This window comes from Lucilia sericata, unplaced genomic scaffold, assembly GCF_015586225.1.
Source record: "Lucilia sericata isolate MDLA Ls3-8-SP2 unplaced genomic scaffold, ASM1558622v1 Contig001070F_arrow, whole genome shotgun sequence".
NCBI lineage: Eukaryota > Metazoa > Arthropoda > Insecta > Diptera > Calliphoridae > Lucilia > Lucilia sericata.
Window position 1 is genome coordinate 57,843 of NW_023995047.1, and position 23,639 is coordinate 81,481.

The following is a 23,639-nucleotide window of genomic DNA, read 5'->3' on the forward strand; positions in this document are numbered from 1 at the left end:
CTAGTTCAGTTCTAGTTCTAGTTCAGTTCTAGTTCAGTTCTAGTTCAGTTCTAGTTCAGTTCTAGTTCAGTTCTAGTTCAGTTCTAGTTCAGTTCTAGTTCAGTTCTAGTTCAGTTCTAGTTCAGTTCTAGTTCAGTTCTAGTTCAGTTCTAGTTCAGTTCTAGTTCAGTTCTAGTTCAGTTCTAGTTCAGCTCTAGTTCAGTTCTAGTTCAGTTCTAGTTCAGTTGTAGTGCAGTTCTAGTTCAGTTCTAGTTCAGTTCTATTTCAGTTCTAGTTCAGTTCTAGTTTAGTTCTAGTTCAGTTGTAGTTCAGTTCTAGTTTATTCTAGTTCAGTTCTAGTTCAGTTGTAGTTCAATTCTAGTTCAGTTCTAGTTCAGTTCTAGTTCAGTTCTAGTTCAGTTCTAGTTCAGTTCTAGTTCATTTCTAGTTCGGTTCTAGTTCAGTTCTAGTTCAGTTCTAGTTCATTTCTAGTTCAGTTCTAGTTCAGTTCTAGTTCGGTTCTAGTTCAGTTCTAGTTCAGTTCTAGTGCAGTTCTAGTTCAGTTCTAGTTCAGTTCTAGTTCAGTTCTAGTTCAGTTCTAGTTCAGTTCTAGTTCAGTTCTAGTTCAGTTCTAGTTCAGTTCTAGTTCAGTTCTAGTTCAGTTCTAGTTCAGTTCTAGTTCAGTTCTAGTTCATGTGTAAATGCGTGAATATTTATCAAATAGAAACTTGTTTTTAGAAATAAATAAGAAAATTGATTTAATCCTTTAAAATCGAATAAAACTTTTATTATCTCTCTTTTTTTTACAGCAACAAAAGTTCTTAAAACGACCCGCAGACGATGCCGACAATGGTGCTGAAAACTTTGAGCCGCCTCATAAATTGCCCAATAACAATAACAACAACAATAATAATAACAACAATAGTAGCAACAATAACAACAACAATGGTTCTGAAAATCTAAAATTCTCCGTTGAAATTGTACAACAATTGGAATTTACCACATCAGCGGCTAACTCACAACCCCAACAGATAAGCACCAATGTTACTGTAAAAGCTCTGACGAATACCTCCGTTAAAAGTGAACCTGGTGTTAGTACAGCCGGTGGACCGGGAGGTAGTGGCGGCGGCGGTGGTGGTGGCGTGGGACAGGGTCAAGGTGTGAATGATCCACAACATAATGGTAATAATCGAGGTGGTGGTGGAGGCATGCATATGGGTAGTGGCGGTGGTCCAAATACAGCGTCGAATCTAATGGGTGGCCATAATATGAATGCAGCACAGCAACAGCAGCAGCAGCAACAACAGCAAAAGTCCAATATGGGTGGTTTAGGCAATTTGGTAGAGTGTAAGCGTGAGCCGGATCATGATTTCCCCGATTTGGCTGGTTTAGAGAAAGAGGGTGGTCCGAATAGTAATTTTCCCGGTTTTCCCGAATTCATGGGTGATGACACCACCGAGGGCAATGAAACCTTTAAGGATCTCATTAATGATTTGCAGGATTTCAATCCGGGCTTTTTGGATGCTTTGGATGAGAAACCTTTATTGGATATTAAAACAGAAGATGGTATTAAGGTGGAACCGCCCAATGTGCAAGATTTGATTAATAGTTTAAATGTGAAATCCGAAAATGCCATGGCTCAGTTTAGTGCAGCCTTTGGAGGTCCTAATAATGGAGGTGGTGGTGGTGGCATGGGCGGTGGACCCATGGGTGGTCCCAACAATGATCCACAAGGCATGAATAAAATGCGTTCACAATTTCAAAATGGTCCTAACACAGGACCCATGTCAGAGCTATCTTTGGCAGCTCAGACGCTTAAACAAATGGCCGAACAACATCAGCATAAAAATGCCATGGGTGGCATGAACTTCCCAAGGCCGCCTATGCATCAAAGTCAACAGGGACAATTAATGGGTGGCCCGGGACCTAATGGTCGCTACAATGATTATGGAGGCGGTTTTGGAGGTCCTAATGATTTCATGCAGGGACCCAATGGTCCTCAGCAACATCCCCAACATCAGAATTTACCACCACAATTCCAACAGAAACCAAATCCTGGTGGTCCCATGGGCGGCAATAATGTCCAACAGTCCTTCCTGGACATCAAACAGGAACTCTACTATTCCTCTCAGCAAAGCGAATTCGATCTCAAACGTCTTCAGCATCAACAGCAAATGCAACATCAACAGCAGCAACAACAACAGCAGCAGCAACAGCAGCACATGTCCCAGGCCAATATGGCTAAAATGGGTCCCAACGGACCTATGGGTGTGGGCAATTTTCCTAAACCGAATGCTCCTCCCGGCCAACAGCAACAATCTCAAACACAAAATCCTTCACAACAGCCACAATACTCGCCCTACAATTCTCCTATGGGTCCAGCCGGTGCTGGGAATCAAAGTCCTGCCGGTCCCAATTTCATGCAAGGACCACCACGTGGTGCTGGTGGTCCAGGCACGGGTCCAAATCAAGGTGGTCCCTCCAATGTACCACCCACCATGTCTCCAGCCCAACAACAACAGCAGCAGCAGCAACAATCTCAACAGCCACAAACGGCCAATGCCAGAGGTCCTAATCCCCAACAAAATACTCCAAATATGGGTGGCAATAGCAATCAAGGCAACCAAGCAAATCCCAATGGTCCAAATGCCGGTGCCAATGTAGGTCCTGGGCCAGGCAATGGTCCCACCTCACAGCAGGGTAATCCCAATATGGCGCAACAGCAGCAACAGACAACCACTACAACTTTGCAAATGAAACAGACGCAACAGTTACACATCAGTCAACAGGGTGGTGCTCATGGCATACAGGTAAGTGAGAGAGAAAGTTCTTTTTTTCGTCACTCTTGGCATTGTAATGTTAACATTAGTTTTACTCTGAGATAAACAGAGAGGAACCAATTGTTCTTTGACTCGGGTTGTTTTAGTCTAGAATACAGTTAAGACTAAAGTAGTCCAGACTATAGTCTAGTCTATAGTCCAGACTAAAGTTTAATCTATAGTGTTAAAAGCTCTTGTAAGGGCTCATTTCGCATCGTTGATTTAACTGCACAAAAAAGCTTTTAAATCTGTGTTTAATCTTTGTTAGGGCTTTTGAGATAATTGTGAGGATAATATATAAAATGGTCCTCATGATAAAGGTGAACTCAAAAGCTCTATAGTTTATAGAGTAAAAAGCTTAGACAACAGAAGAGCTTTTTAAAGAAAGGCGTAAAACAAACATAAAATAGTGAAGAAGTTTTTTGAGATTGTGAGAATTAAAGAAGCTTTTACTGTTTTAAATAGTTTAAAGAAGCTTAATATTAAGCTTACAGTTAATTACTGAAATCAATAGACATCGTCTGTTCAATAAAGCTTTTTACTCTGTTTGAAAAGCATTTCAAAATTTAAATTAATGAAAACAATAGCAACTGTAACAATAAATCGCTGTGTTTACCTCCTCATCATTTAATACAAAATCTATTTTTTGTTCTTTATATTTGTCCCTCCAAATACTAAAAGCTTGCAAAAACCTTTATTTTCTTTTCCACAATGCAGTTTGCCAGCAAAAATTATCATAAAAATATACTAAAACTTTCAGAACTTGCTAAAAGCGTAAAAAACAAAGAATTAAAAGAAAAAGAATTATGCACGGCGAAAAAAAAAACTCCCCCTAAACTTAAAAGGTCTTAAAGAAAAATATATAACAATTTAAATAAGCATTTCGTTTTTCAACCAGCAAACAAACCCCACCCCCGCTTCCCACATCCACCAAGATTTTCCAAATAAAAAAGGAATATTAACATGAATATCTTATGTGAAATTTCAAATTACTACTGGAACATTAGTTTTGGAAAAGAAAATTCAAAGTTGTTGGAGTATAAGTTTGAAAATAAGATTTTCCTAAACTAATACATTTAAAACATTAAAATCGTTCGTTATATTTAAGTTCTTTTTTTAACCATCAAATTAAAATATTTAAACTTAAAGCTACAAAACTGAGGCCTCATTACTCAAATCAAGCGTTTATAATTTAGCATAATCTTTTTTTTCTGGCTAGTAAAAAGTTAAAACACATACAGGTAAGTATCGTTTGATGTGCTTTAGGAAGAAATAGTTTTAAAAATTTTTAAGCTTTTAACATTATCAATTACTTTCAAAGAGATGGGAAATGAGAACGACGAGATAGTTGCTCAGTTTAGTACAGTTTAGTTCAGTTCTAGTTCAGTCTAGTTCGTTCTCGTTCAGTTCTAGTTCAGTTATAGTTCAGTTTCTAGTTCAGGTTCTAGTTCAGTCTAGTCAGTTATAGTTCAGTTCTAGTTCAGTTATATTTCAGTTCTGTTCAGTTCTAGTTCAGTTCTAGTTCAGTTCTAGTTCAGTTCTAGTTCAGTTCTAGTTCAGTGAGAGGATTCAGTTCTAGTTCAGTTCTAGTTCAGTTCTTAGTTATTCTAGTTCAGAGTTCAGTTCTAGTTCAGTTCTAGTTCAGTTCTAGTTCAGTTCTAGTTCAGTTCTAGTTCAGTTCTAGTTCAGTTCTAGTTCAGTTCTAGTTCAGTTCTAGTTCAGTTCTAGTTCAGTTCTAGTTCAGTTCTAGTTCAGTTCTAGTTCAGTTCTAGTTCAGTTCTAGTTCAGTTCTAGTTCAGTTCTAGTTCAGTTCTAGTTCAGTTCTAGTTCAGTTCTAGTTCAGTTCTAGTTCAGTTCTAGTTCAGTTCTAGTTCAGTTCTAGTTCAGTTAGTTCAGTTCTAGTTCAGTTCTAGTTCAGTTCTAGTTCAGTTCTAGTTCAGTTCTAGTTCAGTTCTAGTTCAGTTCTAGTTCAGTTCTAGTTCAGTTCTAGTTCAGTTCTAGTCAGTTCAGTTCTAGTTCAGTTCTAGTTCAGTTCTAGTTCAGTTCTAGTTCAGTTCTAGTTCAGTTCTAGTTCAGTTCTAGTTCAGTTCTAGTTCAGTTCTAGTTCAGTTCTAGTTCTAGTTCCGTTCTAGTTCAGTTCTAGTTCAGTTCTAGTTAGTTCTAGTTCGTTCTAGTTCAGTTCTAGTTCAGTTCTAGTTCAGTTCTAGTTGCAGTCTAGTTCAGTTCTAGTTCAGTTCTAGTTCAGTTCTAGTTCCGTTCTAGTTCAGTTATAGTTCAGTTCTAGTTCAGTTCTAGTTCAGTTTCGTTCAGTTCTAGTTCAGTTCTAGTTTCAGTTCTAAGTTCAGTTCTAGTTCAGTTTCTAGTTCAGTTTCTAGTTCAGTCTAGTTCAGTTCTAGTTCAGTTCTAGTTCAGTTCTAGTTCAGTTCAGTTCAGTTCGTAGTTCTAGGTCAGTTCTAGTTCAGTTCTAGTTCAGTTCTAGTTCAGTTATAGTTTTTTTTTCAGTTCTAGTTCAGTTCTAGTTCAGTTCTATTCAAGTTCTAGTTCAGTTATAGTTCAGTTCTAGTTCAGTTCTAGTTCAGTTCTAGTTCAGTTCTAGTTCAGTTCTAGTTCAGTTCTAGTCAGTTCTAGTTCAGTTCTAGTTCAGTTCTAGTTCAGTATAGTTCAGTTCTAGTTCAGTTCTAGTTCAGTTCTAGTTCAGTTTCTAGTTCAGTTAGTTCAGTTCTAGTTCAGTTCTAGTTCAGTTCTAGTTCAGTTCTAGTTCAGTTCTAGTTCAGTTCTAGTTCAGTTCTAGTTCAGTTCTAGTTCAGTTCTAGTTCAGTTCTAGTTCAGTTCTAATTCAGTTCTAGTTTAGTTCTAGTTCAGTTCTAGTTCAGTTCTCGTTCAGTTCAAAACAAAAACTTTTTAAAGGAAGCTTTTCAGTAAAGTGTAGAAAAAATCGTTTCTTTACCAATACCATTAAACTTACCATCCCTGTTGCTGAAATGTATTTATTTTTTAATATTTTTTTTTATATATTTATTTTCTACATTTTTATGTGTTTTTGAGTACTTTTTTACATTTTCTCATTATTACTTTTGTTGGCAGCAATTTGAGTATATTTTGCAATTTGAGTAGGTATTTGAGAGTTTTTGTTTATTCTATTTCTTTGTGCTCCAACTTGAGTGATTTTACATGGAGCTTGCTTTTGAGAGATAGAGAAAGTTTGTCAGTGTTTATTTGATTACAGTTAAGTTTATATTTGTATAATTTTTGTTTTTGGGGTTAAAGGTTTGAAGGGACCAGGTTAATAATTTAAACATAAAAACATGAAAATTAAGTGAATGAATAAATAAATTGGGTTTGTATTACGTATATTCTAGGACCTTATTATATTTGAAGAGGATCTAGTCATTTTTGCCAATCCATCTGTTTGTCGGTCCGTCCGTCCGTCCGTCTGTCTGTCTGTCTGTCCGTCTGTCTTCCTGTTCATAGTCTGAAATGTAAGGAGGGCTGAAATTCCATTTGTAACACATTGGAATATTGATCATAGACTTACAAACGTATATAAATCTGGGCATTCTGGGTCCTTCTTAGATTCTAACAAATTCCAGCCATGTCTGTCTGTCCGTCCGTCCGTCTATCTGTTGAAAACACAATGTGGCTGAAATCCCTTTGATACTCATACTAATGACGATATGTAATATTTCGATCGTGCGATTTACAAGATTTGTCTGATAAGGCTATAATGCTTTAAATTATTTTCATTCAAGCTGAAAGTCATTTAACATAATTTCAATCGTATACTGTTTTATATATCAACAGAATGACATAAATAACTGCAAAAACAAAACATTTTCAAACTGTGAAAAGAATACTCTCTCTTAATGCTGTTTATTTAATTGTACTCAAACTAAAAAACCCAAATTTTTACTTTTCTATTCTCTCCTACATCCGACTTAATGACATACATAACTGTAATACTCAAAACTGCTGCAAAGCTATGGCTTTGTATGTTCTCTCTCTTTCGGTCACTCTTTCAACGTTTCCAGCTCTTTGCCGGTTGCTTAAATTCTACTCAATTTGTTTTACAGTTTAAACAAAGGGATATTGTTAAAAATTATTTTAAAAATAATTTTTATCTATATGTTTCAAAACTTTAGTTAACATTAAAACATCAGTAAATGTGAGAGAGAGGGAGGGGAATAATAAGAACTTCTCTGTTAACAGAATTTAGCTCAAAAATTTTCAATATTTTAATGGTATTGATATCCCTTATTATTGTTAAATGTTTCATTATGAATAATATTATCAAACCATATGTTAATATTTCTAATTTTGTGGTCAGAACTGCTTTTGCTATAATTTTATTTCTAAATTATTTTACAATTAATTTGTGTGCCTTTTTTGAGGTTAAAAGTTTTTAATTATACTGCTATTTCCGTTTTGGAAATTTAACTTCCGGTTGGAGAGTAATTAATATTAAACTGAAAACATTAGGAGGGTTTTTAAGGCAAAAGAAATATTTCAAATCTTTAAAAAACTTAATTGTGAAAAATTATTGTAAAATGGATGATTTTTTTCAAACTCCAAAAGATCACTAAATAACAGAAACTATTTGCTCTCTTTTGTACTTCAAAAGTCTTAATAATACCACTTGATTGCCTTTGGATACAAATATTTTCTCTTTTAGAAATCTTATTTTTAAAAATGTTGTTTCTTCAAAACAAACAAACTATTTATTTATGCCTTTTATATGTATGTTTTTTGGCCCATAACAAAATTTTATATGTTTTTTAAGATTTTCCTTTTTTTCTTTACCAATTTTTCGTTTTACCCCAAAAGGACATTAGAAACGATTTTAAATGTACATTTAAAAGTTTTCAATGTTTTTTTGTCTAGTTGCTGCAAACAAAAAAACGTAACATAACATTACTTTAGGAAATAGTTTTGCGTAAGATTTAAACAAGTTAAAAAAATAAATGTTTTTTTGGAAAAGTTTTTAACTAAAATAAAGATTTTTAGAACATTTTATTTTGTTTAATAAGAAATAAATAAGAAAAGAAGAGAAAGAACATTTAAAAACTAGGGTTTTTTTCACTTAAATAAAGGTTTCTCACAGGCGTATGAGTGATATTACTTAAAGATGCTTTATAGGGTCGTATGATAAATATTATTTGTTTTATATTAATCATACGTAAAGTGGTACTAACTTAACTTCACGAAAATTTTTTTGATAAGTTTTTTAAAAAACGTTTAAATGAAAATTTATCGATAACCTAAGTTTTTGAAAAAAATAGTAACTTTATTTTTTTAAAGAAAACTTATCGATACCTTGATTTCTAGAGAACAACTTTTATTGATAACTTCATGAAAATTGCAAACTCGATTTCTTTGTGTAAATCGACCGATGGCTAGTTAGTCAGTTAGTTAGTTAGTTAGTTAGTTAGTTAGTTAGCTAGTTAGTTAGTTAGTTAGTTAGTTAGTTAGTTAGTTAGTTAGTTAGTTAGTTAGTTAGTAGTTAGTTAGTTAGTTAGCTTAGTTAGTTATTTAGTTAGTTAGTTATTAGTTAGTTAGTTAGTTAGTTAGTTAGTTAGTTAGTTAGTTAGTTAGTGTAGTTAGTAGTTAGTTAGTGTAGTTAGTAGTTAGTTAGTAGTTAGTTAGTTAGTTAGTTAGTTAGTTAGTTAGTAGTAGTTAGTTAGTAGTTAGTTAGTTAGTTAGTTAGTTAGTTAGTAGTTAGTTAGTTAGTTAGTAGTTAGTAGTTAGTATTAGTTACTTAGTTAGTTAGTTAATTAGTTAATTAGTTAGTTAGTTAGTTAGTTAGTTAGTTAGTTAGTTAGTTAGTTAGTTAGTTAGTTAGTTAGTTAGTTAGTTAGTTAGTTAGTTAGTTAGTTAGTTAGTTAGTTAGTTAGTTAGTTAGTTAGTTAGTTAGTTAGTTAGTTAGTTAGTTAGTTAGTTAGTTAGTTAGTTAGTTAGTTAGTTAGTTAGTTAGTTAGTTAGTAGTAGTTAGTAGTTAGTTAGTTAGTTAGTTAGTTAGTTAGTTAGTTAGTTAGTTAGTTAGTTAGTTAGTTAGTAGTTAGTTAGTTAGTTAGTTAGTTAGTTAGTAGTTAGTTAGTTAGTTAGTAGTTAGTTAGTTAGTTAGTTAGTTAGTTAGTTAGTTAGTTAGTTAGTTAGTTAGTTAGTTAGTTAGTTAGTTAGTTAGTTAGTTAGTTAGTTAGTAGTTAGTTAGTTAGTTAGTTAGTTAGTTAGTTAGTAGTTAGTTAGTTAGTTAGTTAGTTAGTTAGTTAGTTAGTTAGTTAGTTAGTTAGTAGTAGTTAGTTAGTTAGTTAGTTAGTTAGTTAGTTAGTTAGTTAGTAGTTAGTTAGTTAGTTAGTTAGTTAGTTAGTTAGTTAGTTAGTTAGTTAGTAGTTAGTTAGTTAGTTAGTTAGTTAGTTAGTTAGTAGTTAGTTAGTTAGTTAGTTAGTTAGTTAGTTAGTTAGTTAGTTAGTTAGTTAGTTAGTAGTTAGTTAGTTAGTTAGTTAGTTAGTTAGTTAGTTAGTTAGTTAGTTAGTTAGTTAGTTAGTAGTTAGTTAGTTAGTTAGTTAGTTAGTTAGTTAGTTAGTAGTTAGTTAGTTAGTTAGTTAGTAGTTAGTAGTTAGTTAGTTAGTTAGTTAGTTAGTTAGTTAGTTAGTTAGTTAGTTAGTTAGTTAGTTAGTTAGTTAGTTAGTTAGTTAGTTAGTTAGTTAGTTAGTTACTTAGTCAGTTACTTAGTTAGTTAGTTAGTTAGTTAGTTAATTAGTTAATTAGTTAGTATTAGTTAGTTAGTTAGTTAGTTAGTTAGTTAGTTAGTTAGTTAGTTAGTTAGTTAGTTAGTTAGTTAGTTAGTTAGTTAGTTAGTTAGTTAGTTAGTTAGTTAGTAGTTAGTTAGTTAGTTAGTTAGTTAGTTAGTTAGTTAGTTAATTAGTTAGTTAGTTAGTTAGTTAGTTAGTTAGTTAGTTAGTTAGTTACTTAGTTAGTTACTTAGTTAGTTAGTTAATAGTTAATTAGTTAGTTAGTTAGTTAGTTAGTTAGTAGTTAGTTAGTTAGTTAGTTAGTTAGTTAGTTAGTAGTTAGTTAGTTAGTTAGTTAGTTAGTTAGTTAGTTAGTAGTTAGTTAGTTAGTTAGTTAGTTAGTTAGTTAGTTAGTTAGTTAGTTAGTTAGTTAGTTAGTTAGTTAGTTAGTTAGTTAGTTAGTTAGTTAGTTAGTTAGTTAGTTAGTTAGTTAGTTAGTTAGTTAGTTAGTTAGTTAGTTAGTTAGTTAGTTAGTTAGTTAGTTAGTTAGTTAGTTAGTTAGTTAGTTAGTTAGTTAGTTAGTAGTTAGTTAGTTAGTAGTTAGTTAGTTAGTTAGTTAGTTAGTTAGTTAGTTAGTTAGTTAGTTAGTTAGTTAGTTAGTTAGTTAGTTAGTTAGTTAGTTAGTTAGTTAGTTAGTTAGTTAGTTAGTTAGTTAGTTAGTTAGTTAGTTAGTTAGTTAGTAGTTAGTTAGTTAGTTAGTTAGTTAGTAGTTAGTTAGTTAGTTAGTTAGTTAGTTAGTTAGTTAGTTAGTTAGTTAGTTAGTTAGTTAGTTAGTTAGTAGTTAGTTAGTTAGTTAGTTAGTTAGTTAGTTAGTTAGGTTAGTTAGTTAGTTAGTTAGTTAGTTAGTAGTTAGTTAGTTAGTTAGTTAGTTAGTTAGTAGTTAGTTAGTAGTTAGTTAGTTAGTTAGTTAGTTAGTTATCGATAACTTCGATAAATTTAGTTGTCTACACAACATTTTCATAAAAATCTGTTTACTGTCTTCCATTTCTAGACGAAAATTTATCGATAACCTAATATTCTATAATAAAATTATCGATTACTTTAATTAATCCCATTATTAACAAATTAATAGTGTCATTACACACAAATTCCATTAACAAGTTATATAAAAATCCTCCCCCCCCCCCACCTTTACGTATAATTAATATTATTTAATTCATATTAATCATACGTCATGTGTTACTAAATATTTATCTTTCCAATAACATTGTCTCTCCTCGTACAAACAAACATTTTGTACGCAACAAATCTTCTTTGGCTTTTTTTAATTAAATATATTCTGTTCTTTTTAAATTAATGTTTGGTTTTTGCATTTACGTTGTTGTTGTTTTTAAAATACATTGATTTTAACTGGTGATTTAAATTAAATTTATTGTTAAAACAATTTATTGGCTTGTAATCTTTGTGATAAAAAATTTCAAACATAATGTTTAATTAGAGGGCGTTGAACTTAAAGTTTAATGAGAATTTAAAAATTAATTATTTTAAATTTTGGAAAATAAAAGCAAACATATTGAAATAACATTTATTTAAAGTAGAAATAAGTTTTATATATAAAAATTACTAGTTTTATTAAAGCAATAATCGATTTCCTTTAAACATTTACCAGAGACTCGTTTGCCCCATTTAAGTAATTACCTTTTAAACAATTAATAAATGTCTTTGCTTCAATTAAATGTTTCCCATTTCTCTAACAAGTGACTAATTCTACTATTAAATTGCTTTTTAGTTACATTACTTTAATATTTAAATCAATTTAAAGGTAATTTTCTTTCAAATTAATTTAAAACAAACATGCAAAGTTCCATTTCTTCATGAACCCAACACAACGAATGACAAAACAAATGAACACAACAACTATTTAAAATGGCATTTCAGTTATATTTCAAAAGGAACTATTTCAAGCATGATGGTTAAGAAAAAAGTATCAAATTTCAAAAAGAAAATTAGTTTTTGGGTTTTTTGTTTAATGCAAAACATTTTCAAAAGAAAATTTATTTATTTAAAAAAAAATAGAATATTTATATAATTTTAAATACCATGGGACGAGAAAACTTCTCAGTATGAATAAGTCAAAGGTTAGTACGAAGTTACGTACTTATTCTTACAAGAGTCCATGAACAAGAACTGAACTAGAACTGAACTAGAACTGAACTAGAACTGAACTAGAACTGAACTAGAACTGAACTAGAACTGAACTAGAACTGAACTAGAACTGAACTAGAACTGAACTAAAACTGAACTAGAACTGAACTAGAACTGAACTAGAACTGAACTAGAACTGAACTAGAACTGAACTAGAACTGAACCAGAACTGAACTAGAACTGAACTAGAACTGAACTAGAACTGAACTAGAACTGAACTGAACTAGAACTGAACTGAACGAACTGAACTAGAACTGAACTAGAACTGAACTAGAACTGAACTAGAACTGAACTAGAACTGAACTAGAACTGAACTAGAACTGAACCAGAACTGAACTAGAACTGAACTAGAACTGAACTAGAACTGAACTAGAACTGAACTAGAACTGAACTAGAACTGAACTAGAACTGAACTAGAACTGAACTAGAACTGAACTAGAACTGAACTAGAACTGAACTAGAACTGAACTAGAACTGAACTAGAACTGAACTAGAACTGAACTAGAACTGAACTAGAACTGAACTAGAACTGAACTAGAACTGAACTAGAACTGAACTAGAACTGAACTAGAACTGAACTAGAACTGAACTAGAAAAACTGAACTGAACTAGAACTGAACTAGAACTGAACTAGAACTGAACTAGAACTGAACTAGAACTGAACTAGAACTGAACTAGAACTGAACTAGAACTGAACTAGAACTGAACGAACTAGAACTGAACTAGAACTGAACTAGAACTGAACTAGAACTGAACTAGAACTGAACTAGAACTGAACTAGAACTGAACTAGAACTGAACTAGAACTGAACTAGAACTGAACTAGAAAACTGAACTAGAACTGAACTAGAACTGAACTAGAACTGAACTAGAACTGAACTAGAACTGAACTAGAACTGAACTAGAACTGAACTAGAACTGACTAGAACTGAACTAGAACTGAACTAGAACTGAACTAAGAACTGAACTAGAACTGAACTAGAACTGAACTAGAACTGAACTAGAACTGAACTAGAACTGAACTAGAACTGAACTAGAACTGAACTAGAACTGAACTAGAACTGAACTAGAACTGAACTAGAACTGAACTAGAACTGAACTAGAACTGAACTAGAACTGAACTAGAACTGAACTAGAACTGAACTAGAACTGAACTAGAACTGAACTAGAACTGAACTAGAACTGAACTAGAACTGAACTAGAACTGAACTAGAACTGAACTAGAACTGAACTAGAACTGAACTAGAACTGAACTAGAACTGAACTAGAACTGAACTAGAACTGAACTAGAACTGAACTAGAACTGAACTAGAACTGAACTAGAACTGAACTAGAACTGAACTAGAACTGAACTAGAACTGAACTAGAACTGAACTAAACTGAACTAGAACTGAACTAGAACTGAACTAGAACTGAACTAGAACTGAACTAGAACTGAACTAGAACTGAACTAGAACTGAACTAGAACTGAACTAGAACTGAACTAGAACTGAACTAGAACTGAACTAGAACTGAACTAGAACTGAACTAGAACTGAACTAGAACTGAACTAGAACTGAACTAGAACTGAACTAGAACTGAACTAGAACTGAACTGAACTAGAACTGAACTAGAACTGAACTAGAACTGAACTAGAACTGAACTATGAACTAGAAGAAAAGAACTGAACTAGAACTGAACTAGAACTGAACTAGAACTGAACTAGAACTGAACTAGAACTGAACTAGAACTGAACTAGAACTGAACTAGAACTGAACTAGAACTGAACTAGAACTGAACTAGAACTGAACTAGACTGAACTAGAACTGAACTAGAACTGAACTAGAACTGAACTAGAACTGAACTAGAACTGAACTAGAACTGAACTAGAAACTGAACTGAACTAGAACTGAACTAGAACTGAACTAGAACTGAACTAGAACTGAACTGAACTAGAACTGAACTAGAACTGAACTAGAACTAGAATGAACTAGAACTGAACTAGACTGAACTTAGAACTGAACTAGAACTGAACTAGAACTGAACTAAGAAGCGTGAACTTAGACACTGAACTAGAACTGCCCGAACTAGAACTGGAACTAGAACTGCTGAACTAGAACTGAACTAGAACTGAACTAGAACCTGAACTAGAACTGAACTAGAACTGAACTAGAACTGCACTAGACACTGAACTAGAACTGAACTAGAAACTGAACTAGAACTGAACTAGAACTGAACTAGAACTGAACTAGAACTGAACTAGAACTAGAACCTGAACTAGAACTAGAACTGAACTAGAACTGAAACTAGAATGAACTTGAACTGAACTAGAACTGAACTAGAACTGAACTAGACTGAACTAGAACTGAACTAGAACTGAACTAGAACTGAACTAGAACTGAACTAGAACTGAACTAGAACTGAACTAGAACTGAATAGAACTGAACTAGAACTGAACCTAGAACTGAACTAGAACTGAACTAGAACTGAACTAGAACTAAACTAGAAACTGAACTAGAACTGAACTAGAACTGAACTAGAACTGAACTAGAAACTGAACTAGAACTGAACTAGAAACTGAACTAGAAACTGAACTAGAACTGTACTACAGGTTTGTGCCTTTACTTTACGGGAAAAATCTTCTTTAGCTGCATTCTACAACCTTAAATTCTTCTTAATAAAACACTTTATAAATCTTAGAAAATTGTATTAATAACTCGCAAAATCTCCTTTTTCCAACATTTCCTATATATTTTTTTTTAAATTTAAAACGTATAATTTTTCAAACAGTTTTTCAAGAGAACAAACATCAGGCAGCATAAAAAACCAACATACTTGTCTTTTTTTAAATGAAACCGAACAAACAATAATTTGAACGAGTAATCGTTTATTGAAAACGAACTCTAGAAACGAACAAACGAGTTGCTATTAATGTTGTATGTGTAAAATTTATCACTATAAAACTTTAATATTACGTATACTTTACACCTTAACCGAATACCACCCTCAATAAACAACAAAACAGGAACAACACTAACACCCTCAGAACGTAACAGTAAACGACTCATTCTCTCTCTCTCTCTCTCTATTTGCTGGCAGCAGCACTCTTTAGTTGGAGGGGGGTTTGCAATTACTATACATATTTACACGACAACATCGTATAAATAATTTATTTGTTAAAACAAATAAGAGTTTAATAACTAACGACGCGTCATGTTAACGGTATTTTAACCTTATGGGAAAGGACGTAGAAAGAAGAGCTCGTAATAGTAAAGAGGACAACCATCATGATGATGTTGCTGTTGATAAGGATTCATTATACAAAGGGATGTTTGTTAACATATTGGACTTCATAATTTAGAGTCAGAGAGAGAGAGAGAAATTAAAAGAGTTTAGTGAGATAGTGAGTGAGTTTTTTTCTGTTTAAAAGGATTCTGCGCAATTTTTTCTTTAACTTTTGCATCATCCCGTTTTATTACATGTTTGAGTTCACATTTTTTTTAGCTCTGCTTTTAGAGTATGTTTGAGTGTGTGTAATGGAAATTAAAAAAAAGAAATCCTAGTCTCTGTAGACTCATAAATTATACCGCGTTTGGTTCTTAATGTCCTGTACGTGTTTTATCATGTTTAATTTTATTTAAAAAGGGAAAAAATATTGCTTCACTATAACAGCACACAGCAACAAGAAAGTAATACGTAAAAAAATTTTCTATTATTATTTCTACTTTTGGTCATATTAATATTTTTTGTTATAAATAAAAAAATATTTGTTAATAAATAAAAAGAATATTTTTTTATATTTTTTTTTCCATAACATATAAAATTTTTTATAGGTTTTTTTCAAATTTGCTTTTAAATTGTAATTTAACTCTTAATTAAATTTGTAGGGTTTTTAACGAACTGTCTAGTCTATCACTCTCTGGAGTTTTTTTTTTATAAAAATCCATAGGGTTGCTTCATCCTCATTACTATTATTAAAGCTAAAAATTGTAACTGTAATAATATATTTAGACAATTGAGGAAATTGGATTATTATAAACTACACTGAGAGAAATTTTACGAAATGTTGGGGTTGGAAGAACTCTAATCTCGAACAAACAGAGGTTATAGTTGTTCAGCTCTTCCAAACTTATCATTCTAGTCTTTTGGTATTTGGCCTGTCATAGTATATATATGTTCGGGTATATTTTCATCGCAACTTTGGTATAAGATATCTTTCAGCATCTGACTTCCTCTAACTCTTTGGTACAGAGTTCTATTTAAAAGCACTTATCTTATGGCTTGGTTTATTTGTCGTGTTCGTCTTCTCTATATCTAACTTGGCTTTGCCTTCCATACTCGTCGGATTATCGATCGATCGTCTACATATCTTTTCTTGGGAAATTTTGAGCTTTTTTCGGGGTTTGTTTCGAGAGCCGTGTTCTAAACAGTATATTGGAGAATGAGAAGTTTTTTTCATCTGGGGTTTATATTCAGTGTCCAAGACAACTGGAGATCGGATACTCTTTGCTCGCATACTCAACAGCTAACTTGACTTTGTCCTGCCTACTCGCAGATTTCTGAGCAGAAAGGTCTTTGAGAAAGACATGGCTTGGCTAAACAGATCGTTTTGGCAACTTTGACATAAGATGGCACATTTTTCCTCTTTTACTGCCTAGTTCCCTCTTCCCTATTGGTAGAGACTTGCTCATCCTAACACTTTGAGAGAGCTTTGGCTTAGCAGTATATTTGAAGATGGGTATTTGTTTTACTTCTCATCAACTTATCGGGTGATCGGTTTCTCTTTGCTCGCCCCTTCAATAGCTTATTTATCTTTAACTTTGCTACGCTTCTGATTCACAGTGGAAAGTCCTTTGAGAGACGTATGGATTGGCTTGATATATTGGCAACTTTTGCGTATCTTTTCCACTTTCAGGGCTTTTCTTCCCCTTAAGCATTAGTACTGACTTCTTTTTAAACACTTCTATCATCGGGATTGATTTGGTTGACGTACTCTTTCTGACCCTTTGAGAGAGACTTGACTTTAAGAATGGAGAATGCCAAGCTCTTTAGGTTCTTAGAACTAAACGGTCGAATGGAAATTCTCAAACTCTTTAGATTCTCAGAACTAATCGGGCGATCGGATTCTCTTTACTTCAGAATGGGTCAAAGAAGAGTCTGGTTAAGCCTTCTTCACTCAATATGATGTCATAAAACATCTTCTTTAACCAACTTCCACCTCAATGCCACAAATAGCCGTTTTTGATGCCAAGATCTTAGCTATGTTGTCGCACATCTGCTTCATCCTCGTTTGAATAAGGAATCCTCCGAGTACATATTTCACCTTTGCTACGCTCAGAATTCAGGGTGGAAAGAGCTATGAGAGAGGTTTAATTGGCTTCATAGATCATAGATCTTTTCCTCTTTCAGCGTCTGGCTTCCTCTTCCGCTTTCGATTTCTTTGACGTTTTTAGAGAACCTTGACTTTAAGAATGGAGAGTGTCGAGCTCTTTTACTTCTCAGAACTAAACGGAGATTCTCTTCCCCTCAAAAGAGGTTAAGGAAGAGTATGTTTTAGCCTTCGGAGTGTTATGATCTTTACTCATTATGATGTGAGGAAACGTCTTCTTCAACTTCCACCATTGTGCCCCAGATACCCGTATTTTGATGTCAAGAGGATTAGAAACCCTCCGAGTATATCATTCACTTTTTTATGATAGAGGTATGGATTAGCTAGATATATCGGCAACTTTGGCATAGGATGGCAGATCTTTTCCTCTTTCGTCGCCTGGCTTCCTCTTCCGCATTAGTACTGACTTCTTTTCTAATTCATTTAGAGAGCCCTGACTTTTAGAATGGAGAATGCCAAGCTCTTTTGCTTCTCAGAGCTAATCGGGCGATCAGATTAGTACATACTTCTTCTTAAAGCGCTCTTATCTTCGGTACCTCATCTCTTGAGCGATCCTTGACTTTTATAAAGGAGAATACCGATCTCTTTTGCTTCTCAGAACTAATCGGGCGATCAGATTCTCTATCCCTCAAAAGTGGTTAAAGAAGAGTCTGTTTTAACCTTCAGAGTGTCATGGTCTTTACTCAATATGATGTGAGAAAACGTCTTCTTCAATTTCCACCACCAGTACGTTCTTATCTTCGAGATTGATTTCGTTGACATTGATTTCCCTGACTTTACTTTAAGAATGGAGAATGTCGTGCTGTTTTGCTTCTAAAAACTAATCGGGCGATCGGATTCTGTCTTAACTCAGGAAAGATCTTCTTCAACATCCGCCTCTGTTCCGATCGCCGTTCAGATAGCCGTTTTTTATCTCAAGATCCATGCTATGTTGTCGCACATATGCTGCATCCTTGTTTGGATAAGAAATCATTTGAGTACATCCTTAAGCTTTGAGAGAGGTACGGATTGTATTGATACGCAAACGCTCTTATCTTCGGAATTGATTTCGTTGCTATGCTAGTATTAACTCCTTGAGAGAGTCGTGACTTTGATAATGGAGAATGCCGAGCTCTTTTGCCTCTCAGAACTAATAGAGATTCTCTTCCCCTCAAAGGAGGTTAAAAAAGAGTCTGGTTTAGCCTTCAAAGTGCTATGATCATCACTCTGTGCCCCAGATATCAATTTTTTGATGTTGGGATCTTAGCACTTCTGCTTCATTCTTGTTTGGATCAGGACCCCCTACGAGTACATCCTTTTCCTCTTCATTTTAGCTAAAGATATGTTGCATCCTTAACGCATTGGGTAGAATTTTGTTCCCTTTTATAGACTCCTCAGTGCCTTAATTAGATCCCGTTATACAAGGAGCCATGTTATGCCAGATATTACATCCTCATGAACTCTGATAGAAAAACTCTAAGAAATTTTCTCTCCTTTGATTTTGTTTAAAAATTTTGTTTTTATTTTAATATTTTCTTAAATAAACTTTAATTTTATTTCAATCAATTTTGCAAAAAATATTCTTTATAATTTTGCATTTCATCAATCAATTTCTATAGAAAAACTAATCAATATTTTGCAACTGTAACATGTTACCATGAGTCATAGGTTTTACTAAGAAATATTAAATTAAGAAAATTTCTTAAATTTAATAAAAAAAAAAAAAACGTAAACTATTTATTATATGTCATACATTTATGGTTTTTTTAATATAAAAAATTATTTAAATAAATTTTCCACAAAAAAGATGACTAATTTTAAAGTAAAAATAATATTTAGTTAAACTTTAATAAATTTTTTTTAAATAATTAAAATAAGTAATTGTTATTAAATAATAAATATTATTATAGTTTTTCCCACATAGTCATAGTCATCCTTGCTGACTTGCTTAAAGAAAATACCGTTATTTGCTGCTACATTTGCTTTTATGTCTTTTCTCTCTGTTAAACTTTTACTCCCTCCCTCTCTCTTTCTCTTTTTTTATATATTTTTCTCTTGATGTTTTTTTTCCTTAATTATTTAGTCTTAAGTAAGTGACTTAAAACGACAGATTGTTACTATTTCTTCTTCTACATTGTCTGTTTTTATTAGAATTTTTTGTTGTTGTTTTTTAGGTTTTTTTTATCTAGAAAAATGTGCAAGAAAATGCAAAAAAACACACACACACATTTGCTTTTACATATAATATAGTAGAGAAAAAATAACGTCATCATTGATTGCAGTTTGTTTTTAGAAAAGAATTCCTATTGTTGTTGTTGTTGTTTTTTTATATATTTTTTTTTTTTTTTTCTATATTAAGTTTTGCTTATTTAAATAGAAAAAAAAACACACAACATATACGTCAATTATAAACACAACGAATTTGTTTAGAAACTTAAATGTTTTGGAATGTTTTATTTATAAATCAAAAGTAAGATTACTAAGCATACACTGAAAGAAAAAGTTGATAATAAACAATTTATTATAAAATTTAAGTAAAAACAACTACTCTCTTTCTTAATATTTCAAAAACTTTGTTGATTTTTATAACAAATTTATCAAACATTTTAATTTATTTTGAAATTCTTTCCAATCAGGTATGAGAGCGACTGTATTGAGCCCTTGAATAATAAATTAACAAACTCAAACAACAACAACAATAACATTGTAAAATAAATCACATTGCAAATGTCTAAGGTACTAATTTAATGTCAGTCTATTATCCAGCTAGACGTTTTGCTTGGCTAATTTCAAACCAACATTTGACAAATTGTCATTGTTCGTTGTTTTAAATGTTGAATTTTTAATTTGAATGAAATTACAAAAATAACTTAAAAAAAACAGAAAATTTCAAGCTACAAAATACAGATTTATAATGCTTTTTTAAAGTTCCTTAAAATAATATGTATTTGAAGTAAATGAATACTTAACTTTTAATCATTTTTTGTTATAAATTTAAAGCGCATTTTCAACAAATTTCCAGTTTAAATAATTTGTTTTTAAAAGCATTTTTAACTAATAGTATTAAAAAAAGGGACACTTAAGCAATCATTGAAATACTAAAAACTAAAGCATGCTTTCAGGCTGATTTATTCTATAGCAACCCACTCTCATACTCTTTTATAACTGCACTTTGTGTAAGATTCTCTTTGAAACATTTAAATACTTTAGGACTTGGGATCTATGGATGAGATTATCCAATGTTTGAAACTCAGTTTTCTGGAGATATTATGTGGTGTGCTGCTCATGGATACTGTTGATGGAAAAACCTGGTATAGGTATTATAGTTCAATTATCAGAAACTCAGTTTCCTAGATGTATAATTTTTGAAGAAGTGCTCCTTTACTACCAAGATATTTGTATCTAATTTGGGTGAAAACCTGTCAATGATAGAGAAAGTTTTATAAAGTATCTCTCTCTCCCCTCCGCATGCTCAACATTCGTCCAATTTTGGATAGTTGTTTCCTTAAACCTGTGTGTCCACGAACAATCTCACTAGCTTCAAACTTAAACGTTATAAATAGTCTCCTCATCCTACCCACCTTTCCATTAAAGGAATTTTTGTAAAATTTTCAGTTTCCTGTACGTAGTCGCTTAGAATTCAATCTAACGTTTACTGTTCTCTCCGCGTGCTCAACTTCAAACTTATACGTTATAAATAGTCTCCTCATACTACGCACCTTTCCATTAAAGGAATTATCGTTAAATTTTCAGTTTCCTGTACGTAGTTCCTTAGAATCATTCCATCTAAAGTTTACTGTCCTCTTAGCATGCTCAATATTCGTCCAAATTTGGATAGTTGTTTTCGTAAACCTGTGTGTCCACGAACCATTACACTAACTTCGAACTTAAACGTTATAAAGAGTCTACTCGTCCTACCCACCTTTCCGTTAAAGTAATTATCGTTTAATTTTCAGTTTCCTGTACGTATTTCCTTAGAATCATTCGATTAGATCTCCCGAAGGACGTAATTTCTGGAACAACATCGCTCCCAAGGTGTAAGAAAGTTTATAACAGCATTTCACTGCCCTTTCTCAACCACTCATCCAATTTTGGTACTGATCTCCTCGCTGTTAGGATTTGTTAGTAGTAACTAGAATCATGCTTTGGATACCATCGTATTCAATGGATACTTTCCTTATTTTGTGTAACTTTTTTCGTTTTTTTGCTAGTTAGAGATCAGCTCAGGATTTGACTCCTCTATGTTGCTGTAGTGGCTAAAGATGCTGAGGATGCCGTCGTAGGTACTTCGGTTTTCTTATCAGGGCTAATAGTTATTATGGGTCATTATCCTTTGTGTTTCACAAGCTAACCTTAGTGTCCTCAAGAAGAGTGCTCCCACTTCTCCACTGCAAGTTTAAAACTTTTGGCAGTTAAGAATTTCCATTAAACACTCATTCGTTAATTGATTGTCTCATCCATTTAAGTAGAAAAAAGGACCTTGAGAGCACAGAAACATCCCTTTTCTTCATCAGTCCTAACTTAGCTGCCTCTCGGGGAACAAGGTTTCTTTCAAACAAGTTCCTTTAGAGTGCAAGCACATTGGTTTGATACCAACCTCATGATTATCACACCCCTACTGAAGGATGTAATAACTGGAATAACATTGCTCCCAAGACATAAGAATCTAATTCGGAGGAAATCCTGTTAATAACAAAGAAATTGATCGTCCAATTTTGTAAAGCTGTGACGGTAAATCTGAGTTTCCACTAAGAAAAGGAACCATCATACTAACATCGGACTTATTAAATACAAACAATCTTCTCGTTCTTCTTTATTCGAGCTTGTGATCATCTTCTCGCTGTTTGGATTTGACTCCTCCAGTTAGCTTATACTGGCTATTGATGCTTTGCATGCCATCGTATTCAATGGGGTATCTTCACTATTTTGAGTGATTTTTCTCAATTTTTAGCTAGTTAGAAATTAGTTTCTCTCTCCTAGGATTTGATTCTTCTATGTTGTCTTTAGTGGATTCTGTAATACCGTTGCAGGTGCTTCGGCTTTCTTATCAGGGCTAGATGTGACACTCCTTCCAATGACATATTCTTTGTTTTTCACAAGATAGCCTTGGTGCTCTCACTTCCACACATTTTAAGATTTTGGTAGTCAATAATTTCCATTAAGCGCTCGTTCGTCAATTTGCTGCTCGCCCATTCCTTTAATGTAAACAGTGGAGTTTGAGAGCACAGGAACATCCCCCTTCTTCACCAGTCCTAGCTTAGTTCCCTTCTTTCAGCCAAGTTATTCAGGGTAAGATGTCAGTTCTTTTCAATAATCAGCCTCGAGCTTATTCTTCCTAACAAGGGGTTTCTTTTCAGACTCTCTTTACTTTAAGGTTGTAAAATTCATGGACTTTGAATGCACGGGAATATAGTCCTTCTTCACCAGTCTTAGCTTAGCTCCCTCTCGGGGAAAAGGGTTTCTTTCAACTTAGTTCTTCAGAGTAAGATGTCAGTTTTTTTCCCTAATCAGGGTCTACTTTACAGACTCTCTTTGCTTCAAGGTTGTAAAATTCACAATATTGATGTTATTCAGCTAGATGAATTAGGGTTAATAAACCAAATTAAAACATTTTTGTTGATATGTTAATCAAATTCATGTTGTTGATTTTATTCAGCTAGCTGAATATAATTTGTTGAAACAAATTAACAAATTTAAGTCATTATTTTAATAAAAATCACAAAATTAATGCCATTCAGCTAGCTGAATTTGGTTTAAGAAATTAAATTACAACACTTTTATTGAAATTTGTATAAAATTCACAATATTAAAGTTATTCAGCTAGCTGAATTTGTTAAAATAAATCGAATAAATAAATTTTAGTAAATATTTTAATAAAACTCATGGTAATAATGTTATTCAGCTAGCTGAATTTGGGTAAAGAAATCAATTTGATATAGTTTAGTTGATATTTTAACAAAATTTATAATATTAATGCTATTCAGCTAGCTGAATTTACATTTTAGAACTTATTTTAAATATTTCTCTTAAAATATTAATTAAAGTCTTAATATTTCTGCTATTCAGCTAACTGTTTTTGTTTTAATAAAGCGAATTGACAATTTTTTGTTTTATATTGGTAAAATTCATAATATTATTGTTATTCAGCTAGCTGAATTTGCTTTAAAGAAATATATGCGCAAATTTCAGTCCATATTTTATTAAAACTCATAATATTAATGTTATTCAGCTAGCTGAATTTGTTTTAAAGAAAAAACTAAACAGTTTCTGTTGAAATTTCAATAAAATTTGTAAAATTAATGCTATTCAGCTAGCTGAATTTGTTATAAAGTAACATATAAAGAAATTGTTGTAAATATTTTAACAAAATTTATAATATTTATGATATTCAGCTAGCTGAATTGTTTTTTTATTTCAATTTACTTTATTTCATTGATATTTTATTAAATTCCATTATATTATTTATATTCAGCTAGCTGAATTTGCTTTAAAGTTAAAATCTAAAAACTTTTTATAAAAATTTCAACAAAATATGTAATTTGAATGCTATTCAGCTAGCTGAATT

At 32.4% G+C, this 23,639-nt stretch overlaps 1 protein-coding gene across 4 annotated transcripts in view; it reads left to right on the top strand.

The window, feature by feature from the left end:
• Positions 1–23,639, top strand: part of LOC119609862 (neurogenic protein mastermind) — a 72,555-nt gene that overhangs the window by 16,504 nt on the left and 32,412 nt on the right. For all 4 annotated transcript variants that reach the window (XM_037964853.1, XM_037964855.1, XM_037964854.1 and 1 more), the window contains one exon: positions 789–2,789. In XM_037964853.1, the coding sequence (XP_037820781.1) occupies positions 789–2,789 (2,001 nt within the window). The remainder of the gene's footprint in view (positions 1–788; positions 2,790–23,639) is intronic.